At 36.6% G+C, this 23549-nt stretch overlaps 1 protein-coding gene across 4 annotated transcripts in view; it reads left to right on the top strand.

Annotated features, from left to right (window-relative positions):
• The window catches only part of GLCCI1 (glucocorticoid induced 1), a 53441-nt gene that overhangs the window by 4806 nt on the left and 25086 nt on the right, over positions 1-23549 (top strand). For all 4 annotated transcript variants that reach the window (XM_050309021.1, XM_050309002.1, XM_050309011.1 and 1 more), the window contains exons 2-3: positions 14871-15022; positions 22343-22429. In XM_050309021.1, coding sequence (XP_050164978.1) covers positions 14871-15022; positions 22343-22429 — 239 coding nt within the window. The remainder of the gene's footprint in view (positions 1-14870; positions 15023-22342; positions 22430-23549) is intronic.

Raw genomic sequence — 23549 nt, 5'->3', positions numbered from 1 at the left:
TATTTTGTTTATGTGGAGGGTGTAAATGACTTCTGTATGATTGAGGCTCAACTTTTTTTTTTTCATTAAATGCTTTGATTTGTTTAGTGTTAACTCTGGTGGTACTGTAATATTATGCTTCATATTTTTCTGACTCTCATTTACACAGTTTATAGCACAAACTTTTTTCCATGTCAAATTTTGAAGACAAACGTTAGTTTTAAGGACATAGGAAAAATTCTGTAATCAATTTGGCTGTTAAAGGTTCCCAGTGTCTTTTACTTCCCAAAATAACTCCTTGAAGCATTGCCAACATTAGTGAGAGAAAGGAATTAGAAAAGATGCAAAACAACTGCATAACCCAGTCCTGAGTAAGAAGTATATATATCTCTTTTTAGACTAGTGGAACGAGGAGGGGAGTAAAGACAGACAATATTGCTGATCTCTAGACTGGTAAGGGATGTCAGCATTAAACCCACCCCAGCCTCAAATTCAGACTTCAAAAGGCAGAACTATTTTAATATCCTGGATTCAAGCCATCCAATATTTTGGCATCATAAACATTTGTACCAGAGATCAAGAAGACCTTTCCTTTATTTCTAACAAATGTAGGTAAGGAAGTAATTTTTGTGACGCTTCCTATTTCCTGATGCCTGAATAATAGCAGTATTCCCATAATTGTATGGCCAAAACAGTTTTCCTCCAGCTTTGTCCCTCTCTCTTCCCAAAATAGCTTTCATTGGAATATAATATGGTGAAATAAAAGACACTGGCTAAATTTGATCCAGTTGTCCTGAACTCAGAGGCTTTTTAGTTACATGTTTTAACATCACTTTGAGTGAGAATAGTACATTAGACGTCCTTTATAAATATACTTCATAAAACAAATTAATTTAGCTTCTTTCAGGTGTTAAACTGCAGGAAAGAAAAACAGAAAGGTATTTTTTCCATTGAATTTGAAAGGTACTGTAGCAAGGCATTAGCTATGAAGAAAGAACCTCCCTGCCTCATGGAAAAAAAGTAACTTACAAAGTATATGCATATACCTATTTTAAATTGCTGCTTGACCTTTAATTCTTATTCTTTGGATGTAAGCAAGTGTTAGTGTGTTACGTATGGCTGAATTCAAGTTACTTGCCAATATTCGTGCATAGTAAAACAGTGGCAAATCCTGCAGTTTGGTTTCTGAAATTCATGGTTCCTGTGTTTTGTTGTTTTCTTTCCCGTGGTAGTGGGGGGAATTAAGGTTCTTAAAATATGTCTTAAAATGCAGAGAGGGTAGATAAAGAGAGCGTATCTTAAAATCTTACAAAAAAAGTCAGTGTTTGCCAAGTGTAGACTGACATATTTTGCTCTATAGGTAAAATTCACAGTGGAAAGCCAGTTATTTTTAAAATGGGTTTCGTGATACTACTCTGTATATCATCAGGAAAAAAATAATAAAGATAACTGATGCAGTAATTCTGAAGTTTAGGTTCAGTCTGGACTTGAAAGCAGTGGTTGTAACAATGCAGATATATTGGAAATAGAGTATATGCTCCTCAATGTTTCAGTGTAAGTGAATATTTTAAATACTTTTTTAATGGGACTTCATCAGTTGATTAATTACCTTCATCTGAAGAAGGTAGTAATATTTTTTAACCCGCAGTGAAAAATGAAAGTGTCTGTTTAAATCGTTTGGCAGTTACTTTAGTAGAGAAGACTGTTGCCAGCACTTGACACAATAGTTAGTTCCCCGTGGACTTTGCATATGTTGAGAAGAAGTTGTTAAAGTACTAGGGTTTAAACATCGACTAGGTTTTTTTAAAAATATATTTTGTTGATGAATAAAATGATGCTATATTAAAGATACATAACTGGAAAATTTTGGTCAAGGATTAAGATAGTTAATTGTTAATGATCATTATCTTGCTTTAATTTACTATTTAAATGCATTGAGTTCTTTGTCTTTTAGTGCTGCCTCCCTTGTAAACTTGTAGTGCCTAAACAATGGCTTAAGGCATTTTTGGTCAAGTAAAATATTATTTATGTGTCATCATTAGAAGGGATACATCACAACAACTTGTCAACCTGAGATTATGCCCTTTTCTTTTGTGTCACCATTTTTAAGATGTGGGCAGCTGCAAAATGAAGAGAATTAGAAATCAGGGTGAAGGAAAATGGATGTTTCTACTTAATAATCTAATTCTGAGTAATAATTTTGAGAGTGTATTTACTTCTTCCCAAATTAGATTGTCCTTCAGTTATGCTTTTTTCCCCATGTGGTTTGACTCTGAAGTTCATTACTAGTATTTGTATTAATGACTATTTTTGAATTGGAAACTAAATGCTAAAGCGTGAAAATAGCTGATGGGTCCTGAAAGGGATGACAATTTGAGACTTCTGCAGTATGGATACCAGACAGAGTATCATGATACAGTGTGTAATACCAATCCTTTTGAATGGCGAGTCGGTCTCTCCAGCTCTTACTTTTCCAAAGCTGTGAACTCATCCATGGAAGCATGTTTGACACTGAAATACATGCTCTCTCAGGAACCCTTTTTTACTATACCAGCTGTGTGAATCTGGACTTAGGACCAGAGCTGTTTCCTTACATGGTCCTCTTGGACTGTCTGGTGATAACTTTGCTCAGACTGTGTCTTCTGTTACTAAGACAGAAGAAGGCATTTAGCTCCTGGAAAATCTGGAAACACAGCCAGGCCAGGTGAGACCATGCTGAGGAGTGGCCTCAGCCTGCTGTCTCTGGCCTTGTAGTCCTGTCTCTGCCCTGGTTGTGTTCATTTGACTCCTACACTTTCTCTGCTCTTTTGGTATAGGCACCACTTCTTATAAGCTGCTGCTGCTTCCTACCAAACTATTGACTGTCACCCTGTTAGAAACAGATTAGTTTTCTCTAACAGAGAGAAAAAAACACCCAGGAGGTGTGGGTGTCTACACATAAATTTTCTGCACAAACAGTTTGTAAATAGGAGTTATCCTAACCAGTTGGTGTTGGGTCAGTGAAGATGGTTTTGATAGAAAGTTTAAATTTTTTGTTGTAGTAGATCTCTTAATTAGCTTTCTTTATGAGATATTGCTGCTTTGGAGACTGTATATATACTCCTCGGTAGGCCATAAAATGTTATGAACCTGTTAGTTTTGAAGCCTTAATGCAGGGTACTGTATTAGACCTCCTTATTTAGTGTTGCATGTACCCTAACAAGTGATGACACAGTTGTTGGTGTTTATAAGAATGTAACTTTCACTGTTGTGAGTGTTAAATTGAGGAGTAGCTGTTCGCAATGGATATTGTTCTCTGAATCAAATACAGCGTTTGTTCTTATATGCCACTTGTTTTGCACAGCCTGAAACTAGTTTTACCCAAACTGCATGTTCTATTTCCTCTTTAGGAGGTGTGTCGTATTTTGCTCATAAGAGCAGTGACTAAGAACAGTATGATAGCAGGTCTGTCATGGTTCTTGAATAATTTGAAATCCACTGTAGAATATTTTCTTCTCAATCTGCAATGAAATAGTCTAGACCAGAATAATAAGTTGTGTCCCATTCCTTGAATGGTGCAAGTTGCCTGCTTGAACAAGGTTAGCTTCATCCTCCTCTCCTTTGCTCACACCACCAGGCATTAAGCAAGGGGATTAGTTGTAGATGCACTTCTGAATTTCAAGAATTAACACTGATTTCTGACTGGCTTGATTGGTCATTGCAAGATCATTGGTGTTCATACTACAAACTTGAAGCTAATTTCTGCATAAGTCTACATGTGTCTTTTAGAAATGTTTCCTGTAAAAGTAACAGCTCAGTTGTGAACCAATTAAATGTATTGCAGTATGGGTATTATATTGCGTGCCTTTTAATCTCTGATGTTTTGGTGTACAGTGCTTATTCTGGAGTTCTGAAATAAATAATTTGTGAAGGTTTGCTGGCTTTATTACCTAAATACCTTCATTTTTAAGAAAGCTTCATGGTTAGAAAAAAGCTAAACATTCTAATACAGACACTTAGGCTGCAGTATTGAAAAAAATTCAAAACTCTAATTTGTCAACCTTTGTCAGCATTCGGAGACTAAGCTGAGATTTGGAAATAATGTGTTCTTACCAGAAAATAAGTTTTGGTTATTCAATATTTGATCACTAGCTAATTCAGTTAATTGTAGTCTGCAGAAATTAGTCTGTAAATACAAAGCCTACTTCTTCAAATTATGTCATGCAGTCAACAAATGGCTACTAGAGAGGAGATTACCTAAGTGCAGATATAAATGCCCAGGTTTGCAAACATGTAGGACTAGAAGATGCTAGTGATTCTAGCAGGTATCTCTACTGTGGTGCAGTCTGCGCTCTGGAAGGGTTTGGTGAGGGCACTTCTTGTACGGAGTAAGCTTAAATTCAGTGCCGTGTGTCAGCTAATCTGTCTTCCTGGAGTCTGGAGCCCTGGAGAGTACACCGTGAAACCCAGGTGGCTTTACCGTATTGACTCTTTGCATTTAGATGTTACACCTCCATATCCAGCATATATTTTTCTAAATCTTTGTTATACGTGGTATCTTAACTTTCTGCTTTTCAAAGCAATGGAGAGTTGACTTGCTCACTAAAAGTTAAACCCAGCTTTATGCTGAGTGTCCCGGAACAGACTTTGACCAATGTGACTAAAAATATCAGCTAACTGCTGAAGAATGCAGAATGAAACTTAGGTTTACACAGTAGTTGGGAAGCTTGCCAGGTTAAAGGAGAAACTGTCTTCACAGAAGTAAATTTCTGTTCAAGGTCTTAAAATTTTCATTCTTAACTGATAGCTGTGTCTGCTTAACTCTGGCAATTGACAGTGGAATACCTTATATTTTCTTTCATAATCTGATTTCTTTGGTATTTCACCTTCAGTGGCTTCTTTTTCGTACCTGATACTCTGCCCAGAATAATCATATTTGCAATGTTTTCTCCCCCCACAAAAACTCCATAAAATACATTAAAAATACTTGATGTTCTTTTCAAGGGGGACAAGAAGAAGTCCTAATCTGGAAGAGAAAAATTTCTGATGGGCAAAAATGTAATTAACTCTTGCATGTTGAAAAGTAATGTGTATTTGAGAAATGTTCTTACAAGGAGGTGACTAGAGACACATACTCAGTGTAGGACATTGCCCACATTGGAGATCTAAATGAACTTTAAGCATTACTGTAGAAAGAGAGACTCATTCTTTCAAAACAAACTGTTTATCAATGTGTGCAGTCCATATATTATTTAAAATATGAGATGTGAGAAACTGATACATATGTCTACCTGAATTTCTTCTAAAGAAGGATATAGCCTATTAAGATGATTGGAGTCTCATGATTTTGTTTAGTGGTATGTATAGCCTTTAATATGAAGTTGACGGATGCAGGGAGATCTTTTGATTGCAAGATTTATAGCAGAAACTCAGATTGGCCACACTAAAGATAGGAATTACCAAGTGTGACAACTGAAAATGTGGGAGAAGGAGAAGAAATGATTGTGCTGACACTGTATATACAATAAATGTTAGATCTAACCTTTGTTTAGTTCTGCAAATTTGCATGCATATATAGCAAAACAAAAAATCCTGCATAGAGATATTGTTTAAAATATATAAATCTGGAGTAAAGTTTTGGATTTCAGAAGGAAATAGTCTGAAAATTTGTCTGAGCAGGCTTGCTCTGTCTTCAATACAAAGAGAATCTGTTTTAATGAAAAATGTAAACACTATTGGAGTCTTTCAGACATCAGAAAACCTCAAGGATTTGATCTGATTGCTTGGACACTTACCTCAAAAAGGCTGCTAGGAATAAACAGCCTGCAAGAAACAGCAGGAAGAACTAAGGAAAGAATGTCATGTTATCAATCACTTTTTGAAAGTGAAAATTGTTAAAACCTGAATAGACTTGGACTTTTTATGCTTTAAGACAGACAATAGAAACAAGTTTGCAAATTGGAAAATAAAGAAAAAGTAGTTGCAGCTGTTTGATACCAAGAAAAAAAGATGAAGGATGATCTGAGACTGATTTGCTAGAATGTAGGGTTTCAAAACTACCTCCAAGGAGTAGTAGCAAAAATCTCAGAGGAAATAACACAGATATTTTTTCAATGCTTTCTACTCACCAGAACAAAGTCTAAGAAATCACCTTCCATGAAGACAGTGATATCGAACACAGAAAGATATAGAAAACAAATTGTAAAGGGTGAGAGTAATTTGGAATTAGGAGTAACTGAGACTGTAATAAATACAGATTGAATATTTTAATAAAGTCAGTTCAGAGATCTCCATTGCAGGATTGTAGAAAAGCCCACTCAGAAGCTGACACTTGCCTTCAAATTTCTAAGGCAATCTTGTAAATAGGAGGTGACACCATTTGATAGTAGATACCTGAACATAGAATATACGATCCTGATGTTTTAAAAATGTGAAAAACATTACATCCAGTTCTAAAATGTAGACACCTGTTGGTGAAACTTCAGAAGAAGTTTGAAGGGGTGGTGGAAAGCAGAGAGAAATATTGAAGTGCAAAATGAGCTTCCAAATTGTGTCATGCTAACGTGGTGGTTTTGATAAGAAAACTGATTTCCTAGATGGGAAGTAGATCTTATCTGCTTAGGCAGATTTTAAAATGAGGGTGATGAAATGGTTCATAAATTTTGAGAGGTTTAATTAGTAGGCAGGAAAATTATGCAAGAAGACTTTAAGAACCATGGGAATTGAAATAATAAGTTTAAAAAGTGAGATTTAAAAGTAAAAAAACAAAAAAAAGGAGGTATGTGTGGTTGTACTTGAGCAGAGTATCTTTTCCTCAGAGGAGGTCCATCTGATTTGAAAATGCTGGAGGGTGGACTTGAGTGATCGTGAGATCTCTAAACTGCCAACAAGAAGTGACTGAAAAAGTACTGGGCACAGGTCAGGTTTTGCATGAAGAGTAGCTGACCACACAGGGCCCTGCTGAGGCATCATATGGGATCCTGCACACTCCTCTGGTGCTCCACAATTCAAGAAAGGTAAACTGGAACAGACCCAGAGAAGGACTACTAGGTTAGGAGTTTTACCGTGTCATGCTAAAAAAAAAAATCATCTCTGAATAAAAATATAATTGCTTTGTTAGAATCCAGGTGAGCAGGGAAGGGGATGGAGAGTTGGGAAGAAAGAGCTGAAGTTAGTGCTAGGACTGTGGTTTGGTTTGAGATGGTCAGTGTTTATCTAGGAAACTCTTAAGAAGGCTTGAAACCATCAGGGGAAAAAAAATCTTCCTGGATCATATTTCCAGTAGGAATCATGAGGGCAAAATACTCAGCTGCTCTTAAGACTGAGTTTGTAATCTTTTCAGAAAAGATTGTGTTTTATTAGTGATAGCTGTGAAGTGGGCTCCAGATTTAGGAAGTTGTTTTTTAATTCTTTGTTTCTGTGTCTTTAACTGATAATGAAGAGGTAATTTATTTAACCATTAAAGGTAGACAGTCTGATGTAGGCAATCAGTTTTAATCTGGTTTCAAATTTCTATTTTCAGTATTTTTTTTCAGATAGAAATACTATTCTTGTTTAGTATACTAGTCCTAGCTAGGAGAATGCTTTCTATCTCTAATAACTAGTGATCATTATGATGGCATTGTATAGCCCCTGTGCACTGATTAGAGTTCTTTGAGTATTTTGATTATGAAAATGGTGAGTCATGCATTCTGATTTAAGTTGTTTAATTCGTTATTATGTCCAGCTGCATTTTGATGGAAAGTGGAATTAGAATAAAGGGTTACAAACCCCTCACTTTCTATAGCTTGTTAGATTTTAAGTATTATCATTATAACAACACCAGAAAAAAATCCCTTCAGTGTTGCCAAGTTTATTCAACAAAGGTGGTAGTTTCTTTATTTACTGCATTAACGGTGTTTATAATGACTTTCAAGACTTTAATTATTAATATACTGGAAGAAAAAAAAAAAAACAAACAAAACAACACTCCAAGGTTTAGTGCTGTTTTTGGTTCCCAATTTGGTTCTCAATGTTGGATAGATAGAATAGATGATTCAAAAGATCCAAATTAATGAACTAAAAGGAGGGATATTCTCTGTATCTGCTGAAGTGCACAACAGTTAATGGCTGATTGTGTGTTTTGGTGTGTTTTTTCCCAAGTACTTAGCTGCTGAGCTCCAATCAATTTTGTTTTAACTTTTTAGAATAGGAACATTTTTTAGATACTTTATTAAATTATACTAAATTTAGGTATTTGTGTAGTGTTTAAATTTGAAGTAATAACTTTACAAAGAAAAATATGTTCTAAAAAGGTGAAATACATAAAAATCTGAAAGTTTTGAAAGTAATATTTTACCTACATGGCATCCTGTTAGAAGAGTGCAAATGTGTAGGTTACATCTGTTGAACAAAGCAGGCTTTTGTGATATTAAATGCCACAGGTCCTATACATGCCAGCAGTAATCCTTGTTAGACGAATAACTTAGCTTTAGAGTGCTGAAACTTTCTACCATATGGTTTGTTTACTTTCCTTACTGAGATTAGAGCGTTCTTTCTATGTTTGATCTCTACGGATAATGTTGATTTTAAACAGGGGAGTTTTGCTGTGAACAAAATCTGACTTGTGAAAGATATTTGCAGTCACGTTTTAGTTGATCTGTAATTGGGTGGAATAAGAGATGCGAGGCAGAGACCTGACCTCAAGATACCATGCATAGGCAACCAAGATTGAGTCAGCTGTAAGTCCAGTGAAATACACTGGCAAATTCATCCACGTGTCCCACTTGCTCTGGGTATCTATAGCCTAGCTCTGTGCCCTGTGCCTTGCTGTGTGTGCAGTTAGATGAATAGAGCTGTATGTTCTTGAAGAGTCGTGCATGAAGCCTCCTTGATGGAGGGAGATACCTTGATAAGCTGCTTGGATTCAGTGACTAATGAGAGGACCTCTTCTCTCTCTAGATAGGTTAGTCATAGTGATAAAAGATAACTCAGTATGGTTGATTTCTAAGTCCTGTACTGTGGGTCAGTGTGTATGATTTTCCTTTGAAGCACCAAGCTGGTTTTGTTTTACTTTGTTTTCCCAGTACAGGCTACCTCTGTCTTCACAGACTTGCTGTTCCATGCAGTTCAGTTTGAATTCTCATAAGCCTTGTCAGGTACAAAACCAAATCTGCCCTGACTTACGAAACTGTAAAATGGTCTGTGTGGTTCCCCCCTCTTTATTTTTTTTTTTCCCCTGAAGATTTTTGCATGTAGAAAGCACATAATTCATGGACCTGGATTTCTGAAAAGATCTTAGATCTCATCAAGTATCCTGTTTTCTGCTTTTTCGGTTTGGTTGTTGGAACCTTGATCAGAATATGGTGCTGTTCTGTGCCTTTTCTGTTCAGTTAGGATAATGAGAGGAAATCAGAGTGGATTGTGTCATTCTGTTCAGAGTAGTTACTTCAGAATGTCCTCTCTCTTCATTTTTAGTCATTCTCTCCCTTGATTTCTGAAAATAGAAACTTGGGAATAATTTTTGAAGTTGATACAACTGAACCAAAATCAATGTGGTGTGCATAATGAAGACAGATGTTTTATGGAGCTGAATGTACAGTACTTTTAGAGGTGTATCAGAAGGTAACTTAAAATTATTGTGTCTTCTTACATCCTCTTAGAAGTATAATATTGGTAGCAAAACATTGAACTGCATTTTAAATGTTTGAAAAAGCTAGTATTTTGCTTTGTTTTAAGCTACTAAAGATATTAAACTGTATAATTGGAAATTATGAAGGAAAGTGCAGTAAGTTGACATCTTTTCCTTTCAATTACATATCAGGGTGTTGTGGATTTTTTAAGACGCTGTTTAAAATCCTATTTTTTGTTATTTTGTATGAACAGTACATGGGAAACAGTGTGCTCTTTGTTGCTTTGCACCACTCTGAACCATTAATGCAATCATTCAGCCAGTTTGCAGATTGGGTCAGAAACAAGTCTGTCAGTCACTGGCAACTGGGAAATGTCTTTTGAGCCAATAGATCTGTCCTCTGAAGTAAAACTTCAGGGTACCCCAAATCCCTTGTTAATCTTTTTCATGAGAGATTTTGGCTCCAATTACGAGAGAAAAGCCTTCTTGAGAATGAAGTTTGAAATATTTTTTTGGAGTGGCCTCTAAATCCCCATTATTCAGTCTTTTTCCTCTCAAAATCACAGAGACAAGTTCTGCAAAAAAACATGCACCAGTTTGACCATCTGCCTATATAATCAGAGCAGGAAAGATCAATCAGATATACATTCAGGAATCAGTGCAGTGTCACTATATACTTGCTTAAAAAGAAAACAGAAAGGCAAACCCCCTTGCCCAGACTTGTCCTAGACTTACTCCTCTTGAATGTGAAAATCTGCTTTTTGTGGTACTCAAGGAATCGCTGTCTGAAGCAAGGAAGAGTAGAGGTGTCCCTCTTCCATGCTTGTACAAGGTGTAACAGAAGAGGGGAGTTTTAGCTGGATGTGTGGGACAGTCATCAGTAGCTGCTGTGGGAACTGTGACCTAAGTGGTGTTGACCATCCTTAGAGGTCACTGTGGGTCACCATTCTTTATTATTCAGCTTTCCGTTTCTAGTTTATGATTCCTTGGACTGCATTCCCAGGTACTTCATCATTTAAGAGGCATTCACACAGGCACTTCTGCATCTGATTGGGTTTGTAGATTGTTGTAAATTTGTTGTCATGTCTGGTAGGAATGCTCTAGAAATATCTGATACTCAGTGATACACAGTCTCTGCATATCCTTCAAGCCTGACTACTTGAACTCTTTGTGGCTCTTGAAAAGAGTCTTAAGCAGACTGGGGATATCCACTGAAGTGAGTCCTTCCAAGAGTCTTGAGTATATCTGGAATTAGTATTCATTGCCTATGTAAAATCTGAAATTCTTCAGAAATGGATGAGTCCTAAGCTTGGGACTCACTTCAGTAGTAGCTCTTAACCAGAATACTCTGTGGAGTGCTAGCAACTAAACTGAAGAGAAACATCTCATGAAACTTCATTGTGGAATTTAGTACTGATATTTCATAATGTCATAACTTGGCTGTCTTGGGTTAATAGTTTGTCTTAAACTTCCAAGAGAAAAATCAAGATATTACTGCAAGAATGTTGTCTAACCTTATGGCAGGAGAGTGTCACAATTAGCTAACATCAGTAATGAGATTATTAGTCTTTTTAAGCTGGTTATATCCATGCAAGGATGTGAGTGGAAAAGTTCTTGCCAAACTTGAACTGCATTTGCTCACTGCTGAGAGAAAGATGGGAAGAAGAGGTGCTGACAGATGAACTCTGGTGGATTTAGCTGAAGCAGTTTTTATAACACTACCAATGCTCTTCAGCTGCAGGTGATTTTCCTCTATGCATGTGTGGCACAAAGCATTATTTAAACTAAAAATGGCCTGTGAACATGGCTTTCAGATTATGCACAGGTTAGCTGCCCCTATGCTGGATGGGAAAGCAAGCTCTTCATTTTAGAGCTGTAGCAGATGGTTTTATTTGAGCTCTGTGTCCTTTTGAAAAGAGCTGTCGTGTTAGGCTCTTACTGAATTACATCTTACTGTCAGAGAAATGAAAACCTTTTTTCAGTCAGTCTAGGTGGTAGAACTAGAATTCTCTTTGCTCTCAATCCAGCATGCAGAACTGTGATTTCATGCAGTTTATTTTAGTTGGTTCCTGCTGGGAGGTAGGATCACGTCGAATTTCACCAGCTGTAGTATTGAGGTGGACCCTTCTGTCATTCTGTGTAACATTATTTATATCTAGAATAGTGTAGCAGTAGGCTCTAAATACATGCCATTAAACTTGTGGCATATTTTAAATAACACATGAGGTATTTTACCTTCCTGTAAGCATATATTTTGCTTTTCTAATTTCTAGCTAACTTTTTCAAGTAACGTTACACTGCTTCAGTGCTGTTCTCCTAAGTTTACTTGTCCTGGAGGTAGAGCTGAGCTTCTAGTGAGATGTGTCAGATGTCACTGAGGAAGACAACAGAATCCTTCTGAGTTACTCATTCATACACTTAAATATTGTCAGATGAGGTGTAGTCTGAAACTTGAATAAAATCAGTCTGTAACTTTAGAGATGTCTTGATATTATTGAAACCTTTTTGAATGCTGAAGTCTGTTGGCTGTGTTCAGGAACTGTTGGAGTGCCTCAGCTATCAGATGGTGCTTGATTTTGTGAGAATCATTAAGTTTCTATCCAGAGAAAGTGATTTGGTCTGGAGAAGGGTATTTATTACAGTAGCATCAACATTTCATTCATAATGAAAGTTTGGGGAGAAGTGAAAATTTTGTAGTAGCTCCCTAGCATAGTGAGAAGCCAGACTTAGGATGAGGTGAGAAAAGCAAAATTAAGAAAGAAATCTTGAGAACAGGTTTAATATTTAGAGAACAGTTTAAGCTGATGTGATGTTCCAGTGTTGTGGTCCAGTACAATGCTGCTCTCCACTACATCCTGTCATCTCTAAGTACATTATTGTACAAGACAGTTTGTCAAATGCTAACTTGTAGAAGTCCCTTCAAATTTCATGCTTACAGATACCTTTTTCTGTATTTCTTATGATTTAATGATATAAAGGGTGAGAAGCCAAAACTATTATTGAACAGACTCAGTGCTGCTGCAGCCCTCTTGGTCCTTCTGGCTCTCCTGTGGTTGGTTCTGCCCATTATGTTATGCCAACTCTGCCTGTAATGGGGAAAACTGTATTTATGACTTTGGGGAAATTAATTTTAGTTTTCTTTATGTTTAATTCAGTGAATCAGTTTACTAGGTGGATTCACACATCTATGCCTGCCGACTCAAAGGAGGTGGAAAGAGTGCAGACAAGAGTGGAATAGGAATGGCATTAAATTAGTGTTAACTTGAATTGGTTCATGCAGTTGAGAATTTGTTTGTTTCTAAGTCAAAGAAACACTGAAGAAGAGTAGGGACTTTTGAAACTGCATCCTAAAGTTTTCGTTTGCCTGGCTTTAGCGTTTGACAGTCTCCTGCAGTCCACTTCCAAGATTACCATGGAAAAACAAAAATGTGGTAACTTTTGGTGATGTTTTTGTTCTGTTCTGCTGTAATGGTATTATGTTAGTCGTTAATGTTGGGGTTGCTGTTGCCTTTCCTCTGGGTGTAGAACAAGACACAGACCTTATGTCATTATCTGATTGTATGTATTTTATTTGTGGGTTTTGGGCTTGTGCTTTCTTGGTTGGTTTTTTTTGGCAGCAAGACTTTTTAAATGTAAAGTTTGCAAAGGTATACTTAGTCCTTATTTCCTCATCTTCAGACATTGTCTTGGCCTGTTTAGCTATGCATTATCTTCAACTTGTTTTAAAAAGTGTGTTTTGAGAAATTTTCAAAACTTGGGCTACCTGAGAGAGTAGCGTAGTGCCATAGCATGACAAGGAAGGTTGGAAGAATGCTTTGTAGCTGTGTACCCCTTAGGTACACTTGTATTTCAGTGCAAATGTAAACACTAATTTCATTTTTAAAATTTGTCATCTTTATTTTGGATTTCATGCTTCTTTTAATAGTTCCAAGATCTTTCCTAAAATGCAAATTTGTCACAATTGTAATCCTGTCAGGATAGTTCTGTTTGAAATGGTAGGGATTTGATTTATATTTAAGGCAGTCAGAACAATTGTATAAAAGGCAGCATGGTATATTACTGTATGTTGAATTCATGCCATTATTTAGAATTCTTCACCTGAAATAAGTAGCTAGTGAAGTGTTTCAGCAGCTTGTATTTGTCTAAAATGGTCTGTTTTAACATTCTCATGTTCATATATCTATAACCATGCTGTATCAGTGCAAGCTATACCCTAATAATTGTGCTGAATATTACACAACACATTGATGATTGACTCAGCCTTTGGAGATCCATCAGTTCAGGTGATAGACAAATAGAAAATGCTCCTGAAGGCCAATGGCCCTGTTTGGATTCAGAAGTGTGCCAGCAGGTCTGCTCTCACATTCTGAGCAGTGAGTAGGGTTTTGGTGGGTCAGATCAGTGCACAGCACGTGATGAACTTAGAAATTAGCACTTGCTAATTACTTTTAGTAGGGGTGAGCAAAACAGACAGTAGCTGCAATGTAGGGCTGAGATTGGCTAATGTGAAGTCTGGAAAATTAGTATATGAAGTAATTTTGCCTAAAGGACAAAGCACGATGATCCAGAGAGCGTGCTCTAAAACTCTTCTTTCCCACATTGGTCTCATGAATCATCCTACACTCTGCTTTCCAAATGAAATGCAGGAAGAAGTGTTCCATGATCGAGGTGTTCCATGACCCAGGTGTAAGGGGAGAGAAGTACAGGGAGGAGTCGAGAACTGCAGGCACTGTGATGGGTGATAGCAAACAAGACAGCTGCTTTGAACCCAGCTCTGTCAGAGGGAAAGACACAGTCATGCTTTCAGCTTGCTGAGGCCTGTAGTGGGATCTTGTAAATAATACAGAATGATATACATGAGAGCAATAAAGTGGATATGCATCTTCTTAAGAATCATAATTTTTGTAATGGTTTTAGTATTTAGAAAGCTAGCAAACTAACTTAATGTTATACTATGTTATATTTTCTATTTCTGTGTGTCTGGCTTTCCTGAGTTGCATCATCACCGTATTTAAGTTTGCTTGATGTTTTTTGTTGATGAAAATGTGTAGCATAAGTAGTCCAGTTCTTTGCAGATATGAACACTTTAAGCATTGGGGTGTTTGTGACTGTTTTATCTTTTGTATTTGTTTTTCTTCTTTGTCTGGCGTTATTTGCTTTGATGTGATGGCATTCTTTTCAGCTTGGCATTTAGACAAAGGTTTCTGATGTGTTCTTGCCATTTTGTGTCATAGCTAGCTTTTAACATTTCACATCAAATTTAGCCTGACTTTTTTGTTGGTTTTGTTCTGGTTTTCTACAGTGGACAGGCCAAAATCCCAGCAAATCAGAACTTCTGGTACCATAAGGCGAACTTCTTCTTTGGACACAATAACAGGACCTTACCTCACAGGACAGTGGCCACGTGATCCCCATGTACACTACCCTTCATGTATGAAAGATAAATCTACTCAGGTAAAAGCTGTAAAACAAGACAACAGCGATGTTTCATATAATTGATGTCTACTCAATTTAATTCTGAAGAAATGTGGATTCTCGTAATCTTACTATAAATATGAAACCCTAAAAATAGGGTGCAGTAGTCTTTTTGTAATCAGTGTCAATGCAGTAACACGTATGCGATGGTAATATTTTTATGCTTTTTGAAAACAGTTGTTAAAAATAATTTTCGGTATGTGGGCAGATCTGTTGAGGCTAAATAAGCAGATTTCCATCTCAGCCTTGTATCTGGTTTATTTTTAAGCTGCTATATGCAAAATTATGCTGAGTGTTATTTAAAAAAAAAAAAGGATTCTATATAGTGCTGACAAACTAAAGATTTTACTAAGTTGGGCAATAAATCTGTCAGTCTCAAAAAGTGTATTTGTGTTGGGGCTGGGGGTGGGGGGAGATTGAGGAAGGGCTAACTGAGGTTATTGATGGCCTGATACCCTTGTGATAGGCTTGGATTCTCTTCAGGGCTCTGTCCTTAGCAGGAAGCTCTGGCAGGTGGGCTGCTGTGGCATTCATACTACTCTTTGGCTAGAAAGGTGAATGTTGTTTCTTGCTTGCTTCCTCCTCATGCTGGAGCTTGTTGCCCTCAAAGATAATCACTGTCAAACAGATAAAACCCACATCATTCTAACCGCCCAAATTATTAGCAGAGGAACTGCATTCTTGTTTTTTCAGCAGTGCTGTTGGGATATGGAGTAAGTCATCTGAGTTTGTGTTCCAAACTAAATTGGAAATGGAAAGAAACTAGCTCTCTTTGGTGGTATTTTCAGTCTTTAGGCTGTGTAGGGATGGTTGTTAAATTAGTTGCTTATCTCTTGTGCCATGATTCTGGTCTGTAGTTAACATGGATCTTTAAATAGATTCTGTGATTCTAGTTTTTTGTGTAATACTGAATTTCTCTGGACAAGTATATATCATTTTCCTCATCTCTTCAAAATATGGTGTAATGCAACACAGGAGTCCTCTGATGCGAGAAAGATAAGCACAGAATACTTAGAAAAGAAAAAAGATCTATCTGTATGTTTCAGGAAGCTTATTTAATGAATTTGGGTGTCTGGTGATTAAAATGTTCCAAGAAAATTTTAGCAGCTGTAGTGAGGACCCTTTAAAAAATGCTGTCTTCGTGTCCTGCTTATTTATTTTAAAAACAATCAGTTTTAGCAAAAAAGAAGCAGCAGTCATATTTACTGTCATAAAAGATCTACCTAAAAAGCTCTAAATCCTGGACTGGCTTTCAAGGTGCCTTCATTTTACAATACTGTGCCTTGAAAGTCTTTTCTGTTTTGAAACCATAATTTCTGTTCAGGAGGTTTTCAGTAGCCTGCTTTGTAGTTACTGTGTTTCTCAACCCCTCTCTTAAAACATGTATCCGTATCAGACTTTGCAAATACCCTTATGAATAGAAAATCTAGAATATTTAAACATTCACAAACAAACCTTTTCACTAGTTACAGAAAAGATAAACAAACTTGTTCTATAAATATTTGAGCTTCAAGTATTTGGCAGTAAAATTGCTTTCCTAGTGAGCTCAAGTAAGTGTTTAGGTTATGTGAACTGTTGGCTGCCTCCCTTTGCCTCATTCAGAAACTAAAAATGAAGTTTTACCTTTTCAGCATAATCCAGTGTAACAGAGAAGAAAGGCAGTACTGTTGTCATTGCAAGTTAAAGTATTGCTTCGAAGGGACAGAAGCAGGATTGGTGGATATCTTCTAGCGAAGAATCGTATTAGCCAAACTCGAGCATGTATCAGTGTTTAGGTTGAGTCACTACTTGGGACTATATGAATATGTAAAATGGAACAAGCATAGTGATTTGCACAGTGATTTCCAGTTTGGTTTTTTTCTTTGTTTTGTTTTCAAATAAAATGCTCCTAGGGAGGCTTGTAGATTATCATAAAACATTGTCTTATGTTTTGATTGTGTGGGGAGGTTTTTGTTGTTTGATCTCTGTGTAGTTTGAAATATATCTAATTTCAAGAACTAAGGATGATTTCCAAGTCCTTGATAGGATGCATGCATGGCAAATTAAGTTAAATTAAATTAAAGCCTTGTACTTTGCCTGGGTACCAGCACAAGTGCTTCTACTGCTTCATGTTTGTTGGCTAAGTAGCAGTATAACTCATGGGAGCTCATGTAGTTTACACTATCTAAAAATAATAACACTTGGTAGTTTAGCGGAGCGGAAGATGTTACAAACAAAACAAATAAAAAAAAAAGATAATGAAAATCAATACACGATTTTTTTATGAGCGTGTTTCATTGGAGAATAAATTATCTCATTTTACTTCTAAGCTCAGGAACGATGCTGTCAGTATAACTTACATTGTAGGTGGAATAATTATTTCTCTTTCAAGGGTACGTTTTGTCCCTAATTAAACACTAATTTAAAATCCAAATTTTATGCAGTTTTGTTAAGGTGATGATTATGGCTGTTCCAAGTTTCTTAGAATTCTTGTTTTTTAAAAATGAAAGTCAATTTCTGATCTTCACTGTGATCAGATGAGCCCTCAATGAGTTTTATTCCAAGTCCTTGTTTCCCACTTAAGTTCTTTTGACCTATAAAATGCTCATGAATAAAACGCTTCTTCCTTTTCTAAAATAAAACCATGATTAAAAAAAATCAATAATCTATAAAAAAATCTATATAAATCTATATAAAAAATCAATAATCAATAAAATACCTATTTCACTATTTAAATAGAGGGAACAGAATTTTGTTTGGTTTAGTTTCTGTTGCATCTCAGATAATAGGAGCTGTAGTCTGTGTCACTCTTACTTACCCCCGATGTTTTGATTGAAAATAGAGAAGTAAGGTTGTTACATTTGCTTTTGGAAAAATATACTGTAACACTATGCATTGTGATACTTAAACAGTTCAGTGTTTCTCCGAATTCTGCATGTGTTTATGTTGGTGTATGCATGTGTGTATACACACAGAACTAGCTGATCTTTAGGAAGTAGTATGTTTTGTATAATTAGAGGTATGCACTTTTATTTTGTAGTGTTTTTTCAGAAATGCAGGTGAACTTCCTATTATATGAAGTTACATGTCTTGATATACTTTGTGGTCCCCTTCCTGAGCTCTTTCACTGTCCTACTTTCCCTTCCTTTTGTAAAATCTGAACTTTTCATTTAGGTTGTTTAAAACTCAGTATAGCTTTCTTCCCTGTTTTTTCTGTCTCTGTTGGGAGCACTGATGGAGCAGTTTTGTACACTGCTTCTTCATGCTTCATCATGTAAGTATTTCCCCCTTCACAGCGTAAGGAATGTTGAATGGTTATCCCTAACCTTGGAATCTTCAGAAACATTTGGGTAATTGTCAGAGTTGGTTAATATAATTATTTGGCAGTAGCTAAATTAGTTAAAAGATACTTACAAAATTAAAAAGGAGAGATTAGAGATAAACATGATGTTGATGCCAGTTAAAGGCAATGTAATTGCCGTTAACAGGTCTATGTAATCTTTCTCAGTCTAAATAACACAAAGAAATGAACAAATGACCAAGTGGAATATTAGCCAGTGATTTCCAATTGACAACTTAAACTGGAGTCCAGTATTGTTGGATATGCCTTTCTCATTGTATATGGTAATTAGGTATTACACAAATGAAGAAAGTTTGCAAAATACCTCTCAGAATTTTTGCTTCTCTCTAATCTAAAGAACAATGCAGAGTTATTAGGTTTGAATGTTGGGCTAAAGTAAGTTTTTCTTATGTGTAGGTCAAGGCTTTAATGTAGTTAGCCCTCCCTGGACATGTTTTTTTTTTTTTTTTTTCTGGATAGAATTTTTTTGGTCTAAAGTGAACACCATAAATGAAGAGGTGCTCAATTCCATGAAACTTTTTAATTGATGTATTAGTTATCATTGATTTTATGAGATAATTTAATGATGTACTTTGGACAGAAGTTACAGGGAAGAAGATACATGTGTCATAGAGCTATGAATTTATCATTGTAACTTTACTTAACCTGTCTTATGTTTAGGAGTTATCATCTATAGTCAAATAAACTTCTAACTCCTTAGGCCATTTCTTTCTGTAAAATTTCTAGAGGGCCTTTGAATACTTTGGAAATATCTGAAAACCCACCAGTTTTTATCTTACAGTGCTGCTCTTGGGCTTCTTCTGAATGTGGAATTTCTTCAAAAACATTACTGCTTCCTCTGTAAAACCTAGACCTGTGTAGATATTCTGGGATGCAGGTTAGGTATAGTAATTGGGAGGGAAGGGCTGGCAATAAAGTGTGAGATGTTTAGAGTAATTCAGTCTTATTTTAGGTTCAGGTAGGTTGGTATTCTATGCAGTCATTCTGATCTAATTACAGTGGAAAGAATGTAGGTGTATGTCCCTGACATGGGTGGAAAAGCAAGGCAGAATTACCTAATGTGTTGGAAGAAGTGCTAATCTCTAAAGGGCTGGGTGAGTTAGAATGATGATAATGGTGGTTTACATGAAGACTAAGAGACCAACCATATACGGTGTTCTCAACACGTCCTGCCCTACCTGTCTACTGAAATGGACCACGAACCTTCACAGTTTGAAAACTAAGTCATCCACCTCTTGTAGCTGCAGCATGTGTTATGTAATGTTTTAAAGGTTCTGCTAAAATCTTAGTTTCTCATACCTGCAGGACTAATCCTTCTTCATGAAGTTCAGTGCATAGTTATGTGATGCATACTTTGGCTTCTGCTCTGAAATATTACCAGTTTTCTAGGTAGTGCCTGACCTCTCTCACTGTATTTATGATTTGAGGTGCAGCAACTTTGGTTTTTGTTTATTGTGATTTGGACATTTTTCTTCAAACGTAATTTTGAATTCTGTTTTTACTTCCATTATTTTTAAATACGTTTAACACATGGGAAGTACAGTTGCATCTTCAAATGAAGGCTTCCGTGGATAATAAGCCTGTTTTGTGGAACTTGTAAATAAAGATGAGAAAACAGTTTTGGTGAAATGTGACACAGTTCATGGGTGCCATACCCTCTCATTTTATTTGTGATCTAAATTACAGCGTTTAAGTGAGATACAAGGTGGTCATACGTGAGCTAAACTTAGAAAACCAGAATTTCTACTTGAATGCAGCAAGTCTGGGATGCTTCTGTTTGTTTTGCTTTTTAAAAGCTTTTGCTCGAATATCAGGATTTGATGTTACAAACCCCAAACTAATCTTCATATAGTGTGGATTACATATATTACAAGCAGCATTTTTTAGGGTTTGAGGAGGACTAGCTTGCTATAATATTCTAGTAACTGCTTATGTTGTGTTATTTTTTCATGCTTTTTCTTTTTTTCAGTCTGACTCTAAATAGCACAGTAATATAACATTGCCTGACTTCAATACTGTGCTAGAAACATCATACAGTATTTGTAATCTAATGCTGCTAATAAAATTGAGGGTCACAAATAGTCTGCCCCCTCTATACTGATGGTGTATGTGTATTATTGAAAGGTTGTGTTTAGACTCAATTTACCAGATGTGGAAACAACCATGTAATCTTTGTCTCAAGGGAGGTGGTATTTGAGTGGAAGAGAATGTCAAAGCATGCTTGAGAAAGCACAAAATTTAGTATTAAATGAATGGATGTTTTCTAATTTTACTTTTGATTTTCAACTGCAATATAAGGAGTCGCACCTCTCTGCTAACAGTAACTGGTGATGTTACTGAAGGTCTTCAGGGTGTTGTTACTACTTTGGTTTTTTGTCCTTGCTATCTGGATCAATATCTGTGCTTATTAAAAAATAAAAGCAAGCTCTTGCTTTCTACATATTTGATTTGTTTTTGAACAGTGTACTTCTCTTTATTGAGAAAGTCACTTTGGATTTTTAGACTCTTGATATCTCTTTATTAAGACGTAGTTGAAAGACTGTGAGTTTGTAGTGATCCCTGGTACACCCTGCTGCACTACGAACAAATACTTAAGCACCCAAAATTCCTGCTTCTACTTCATCCTGGAGTTTTTCCCCAAATTATGGAGCAATATTGTATTCAGAAAACACTCTTTGGAAGATAAATTTTCATAGAATTCCCTGTGCATTGCTGTTTTTTTGCTTCTGTATAAGTGTACTTCCAACTGTACTTGGGATGTAATAAAATACTGTAAGAAAAGAGCAATTTAAATTGGAAAGTAAGTTGTAATAGGTTGTGAAAGCCCATGATTTTGAAAAAGAAGCAAATTTTCCCCATTTTCGCTATTTCCTTAGAAATCTGCAGGCCACTTCAATGTTTTAAAAACGATTTAAACCCAGTCTGCAAAACCAAGTAATTACTTAGAACATGGCTCCGTTAAAATGCAGAGCAAGCGGATGCACACACATTTACCACACTCATGTGGCAGAGGCTGTGCTTTGGATGATGAGAGTTAAGGATTGCCTGGCTGAGGCACATCTGTGTTTTCCACATATTTTTAAGTAGTTGTTTTAACTCTTCACTTTTATTTTTTTTCAATAACCATATTACCCTCCTGGTTTCTTCCCCACACTCAAATAGGAGGGAGTATTATATGATGGTCATGTAGTAAGCACAAAGAATTCTTAATTTTTTTATGTAAGGACTTGTTTTTTCTTTTCTGGGAAAATGCAGCTAAAAGTTCAGTACAGATTTTTCCAATTTTGCTTTCTAGTCATCCACACAGCTTACCGGGCCTTTGGGGGACATATTCCTGATGGTGTAAAAATAGCAGAGAAAAAGCTTTGCCAAAACCATGGAAAGTGCAGAAGACACAGGTGGGATATGTAGCCTAGCCCTGTGCACAGAGAGACCGAGCACATTAAGTAGTAGCACTGACGAGTTTAGATGTGGGGCTGTAGGCTGTATGGCAGTGTGGTTGTTATGAAGGTGTAGCCAAGGCTCGGAAATCACAGTTCTGTGCTTGATGGTACTGTGCCTGGCCTGGCATGTTTGTGTAGAGCTGCTCCCACCTCCCTTTGCAGGGCAAGAAGGAACTGCAGGCATTGGTTTTGTGATGTTTTCCAAGGTGGTGTCCAGCTTCCTTCCTGAGTAGAATAGTCTCTGGGATTGCCAGGCTTCTGATTCCTTTTCAGTAATGTGCATTGTTCTCATCCTTTGTAAATGCAAGTTTACAAAGTCTTGGTTTTCTGTATTGCTTTTTATTTATTGAGACTATTACTGCTGCATATCAGATTCTGGAATTTATTCGTCATGTATAATGTCTGAACTCTGATGCTGCTTAAACAGTAAAGCAGTAATTTGTGCCAGAAGTTTTTCTTCCAGAGAATTAAGTATCAGTGTATTTTCTTTCCTTTTTTTTTTTTTTTTCCCTCTAGACACCCAGCTGTTGGGCTGAAGAAGGAGCAGAAAAGAGATCACATCAGCGCTCAGCATCGTGGGGCAGTGCCGATCAATTGAAAGAGGTGAGAAGTTTTGCACAGTGGAGCTTTTCAAGTTTTGATAAGCCCAAGACAATTTTTAAGCCCTGTGTGGAGTCCAGAAAACTGCACCTTCTCCCTCCCCTTTGTTGCTTTTGAAACAGATTTTATTTCCAACGTAAGAGCAGTTTTGACAGGTGATTCTTATTTTATGCTTGTTGGACTTTATCCCTGGATACTATCAAGTTTTTGCTGTGAAAGAGTGGCCGGAGTGAGCACTGAGGAACCATCTTGTTACTTACTTATTTTTCTGTTCAGGATTACTTTAATTAGCTTTCTGTTCATTAGTGATGCTCTCTTGAAGGAGGCAGAGTGTAAGGTGGTATGTTAGCACATTCTTGTTTAGAAATTTTGTTCAAGTTTTAGATTGGAGATAGAGAGGACACCACTTTCACAAATGAACTAGTGTTGGTACAGTAATGGTGTGAGTACTTTAGTCATACTTATTTTGCTATAGACTACAATTGCAACTAGGAAGAACACACCAAAAAGGGAAGTGGATTTGCATCATGAGAAAGTAGATACAGTAAAATGGTCTCCAGATCAGCTGAAATGACAGTGTTGCAGTTTTTGTCCCAATAACCTCCATTTTGTTGAGAGTTTGTGTAACTAGGTCTGTCCAGAACCTAATAAGTGACCTACATTTTGCCTCGCACCCCTGTCAGGAAGTGTGTAGCCTCTCTTCAAGAACTACACTTTTCTTTTTATAAAATGAATCTTGCTACATGTTCCCATGAGGTGGAACTTTGATACTCTGGGCTTCTTGCATCCTCTCTCCTGACTCCCTGTTGAATAGGGCATTCAAAAATGAGAGCAGTATCTGAGGAGATGGTGTTACAGGCAGTATATAGTCCTCTTCTTGACAGCTATTGATAGGAAGAGTAGTTGTCAAAAACGAGTGATGCAAGTTTAATTACTTTAATTTTAAAATCAGATTTGACAATAACAGAATAGTCTTGCAATCTAGTGGTGGCAATAACCTCATTTTCAAAGATGAGGACCTGGGCCAAAGAGAGGCTGATCCAAAGAGGGTTGTCTGTTCCCATCCCACTGAGTACCTCTTATGAAACCCTGATGTGTTGGTACATGGGCCTTCAGTTGTCTG

This window comes from Myiozetetes cayanensis, unplaced genomic scaffold, assembly GCF_022539395.1.
Source record: "Myiozetetes cayanensis isolate MyiCay16 unplaced genomic scaffold, myiCay2020 scf1, whole genome shotgun sequence".
Taxonomy (NCBI): Eukaryota; Metazoa; Chordata; class Aves; order Passeriformes; family Tyrannidae; genus Myiozetetes; species Myiozetetes cayanensis.
Note: the sequence above shows the minus strand (reverse complement) of the source record. Positions and strands in the feature narration are given on the sequence as shown.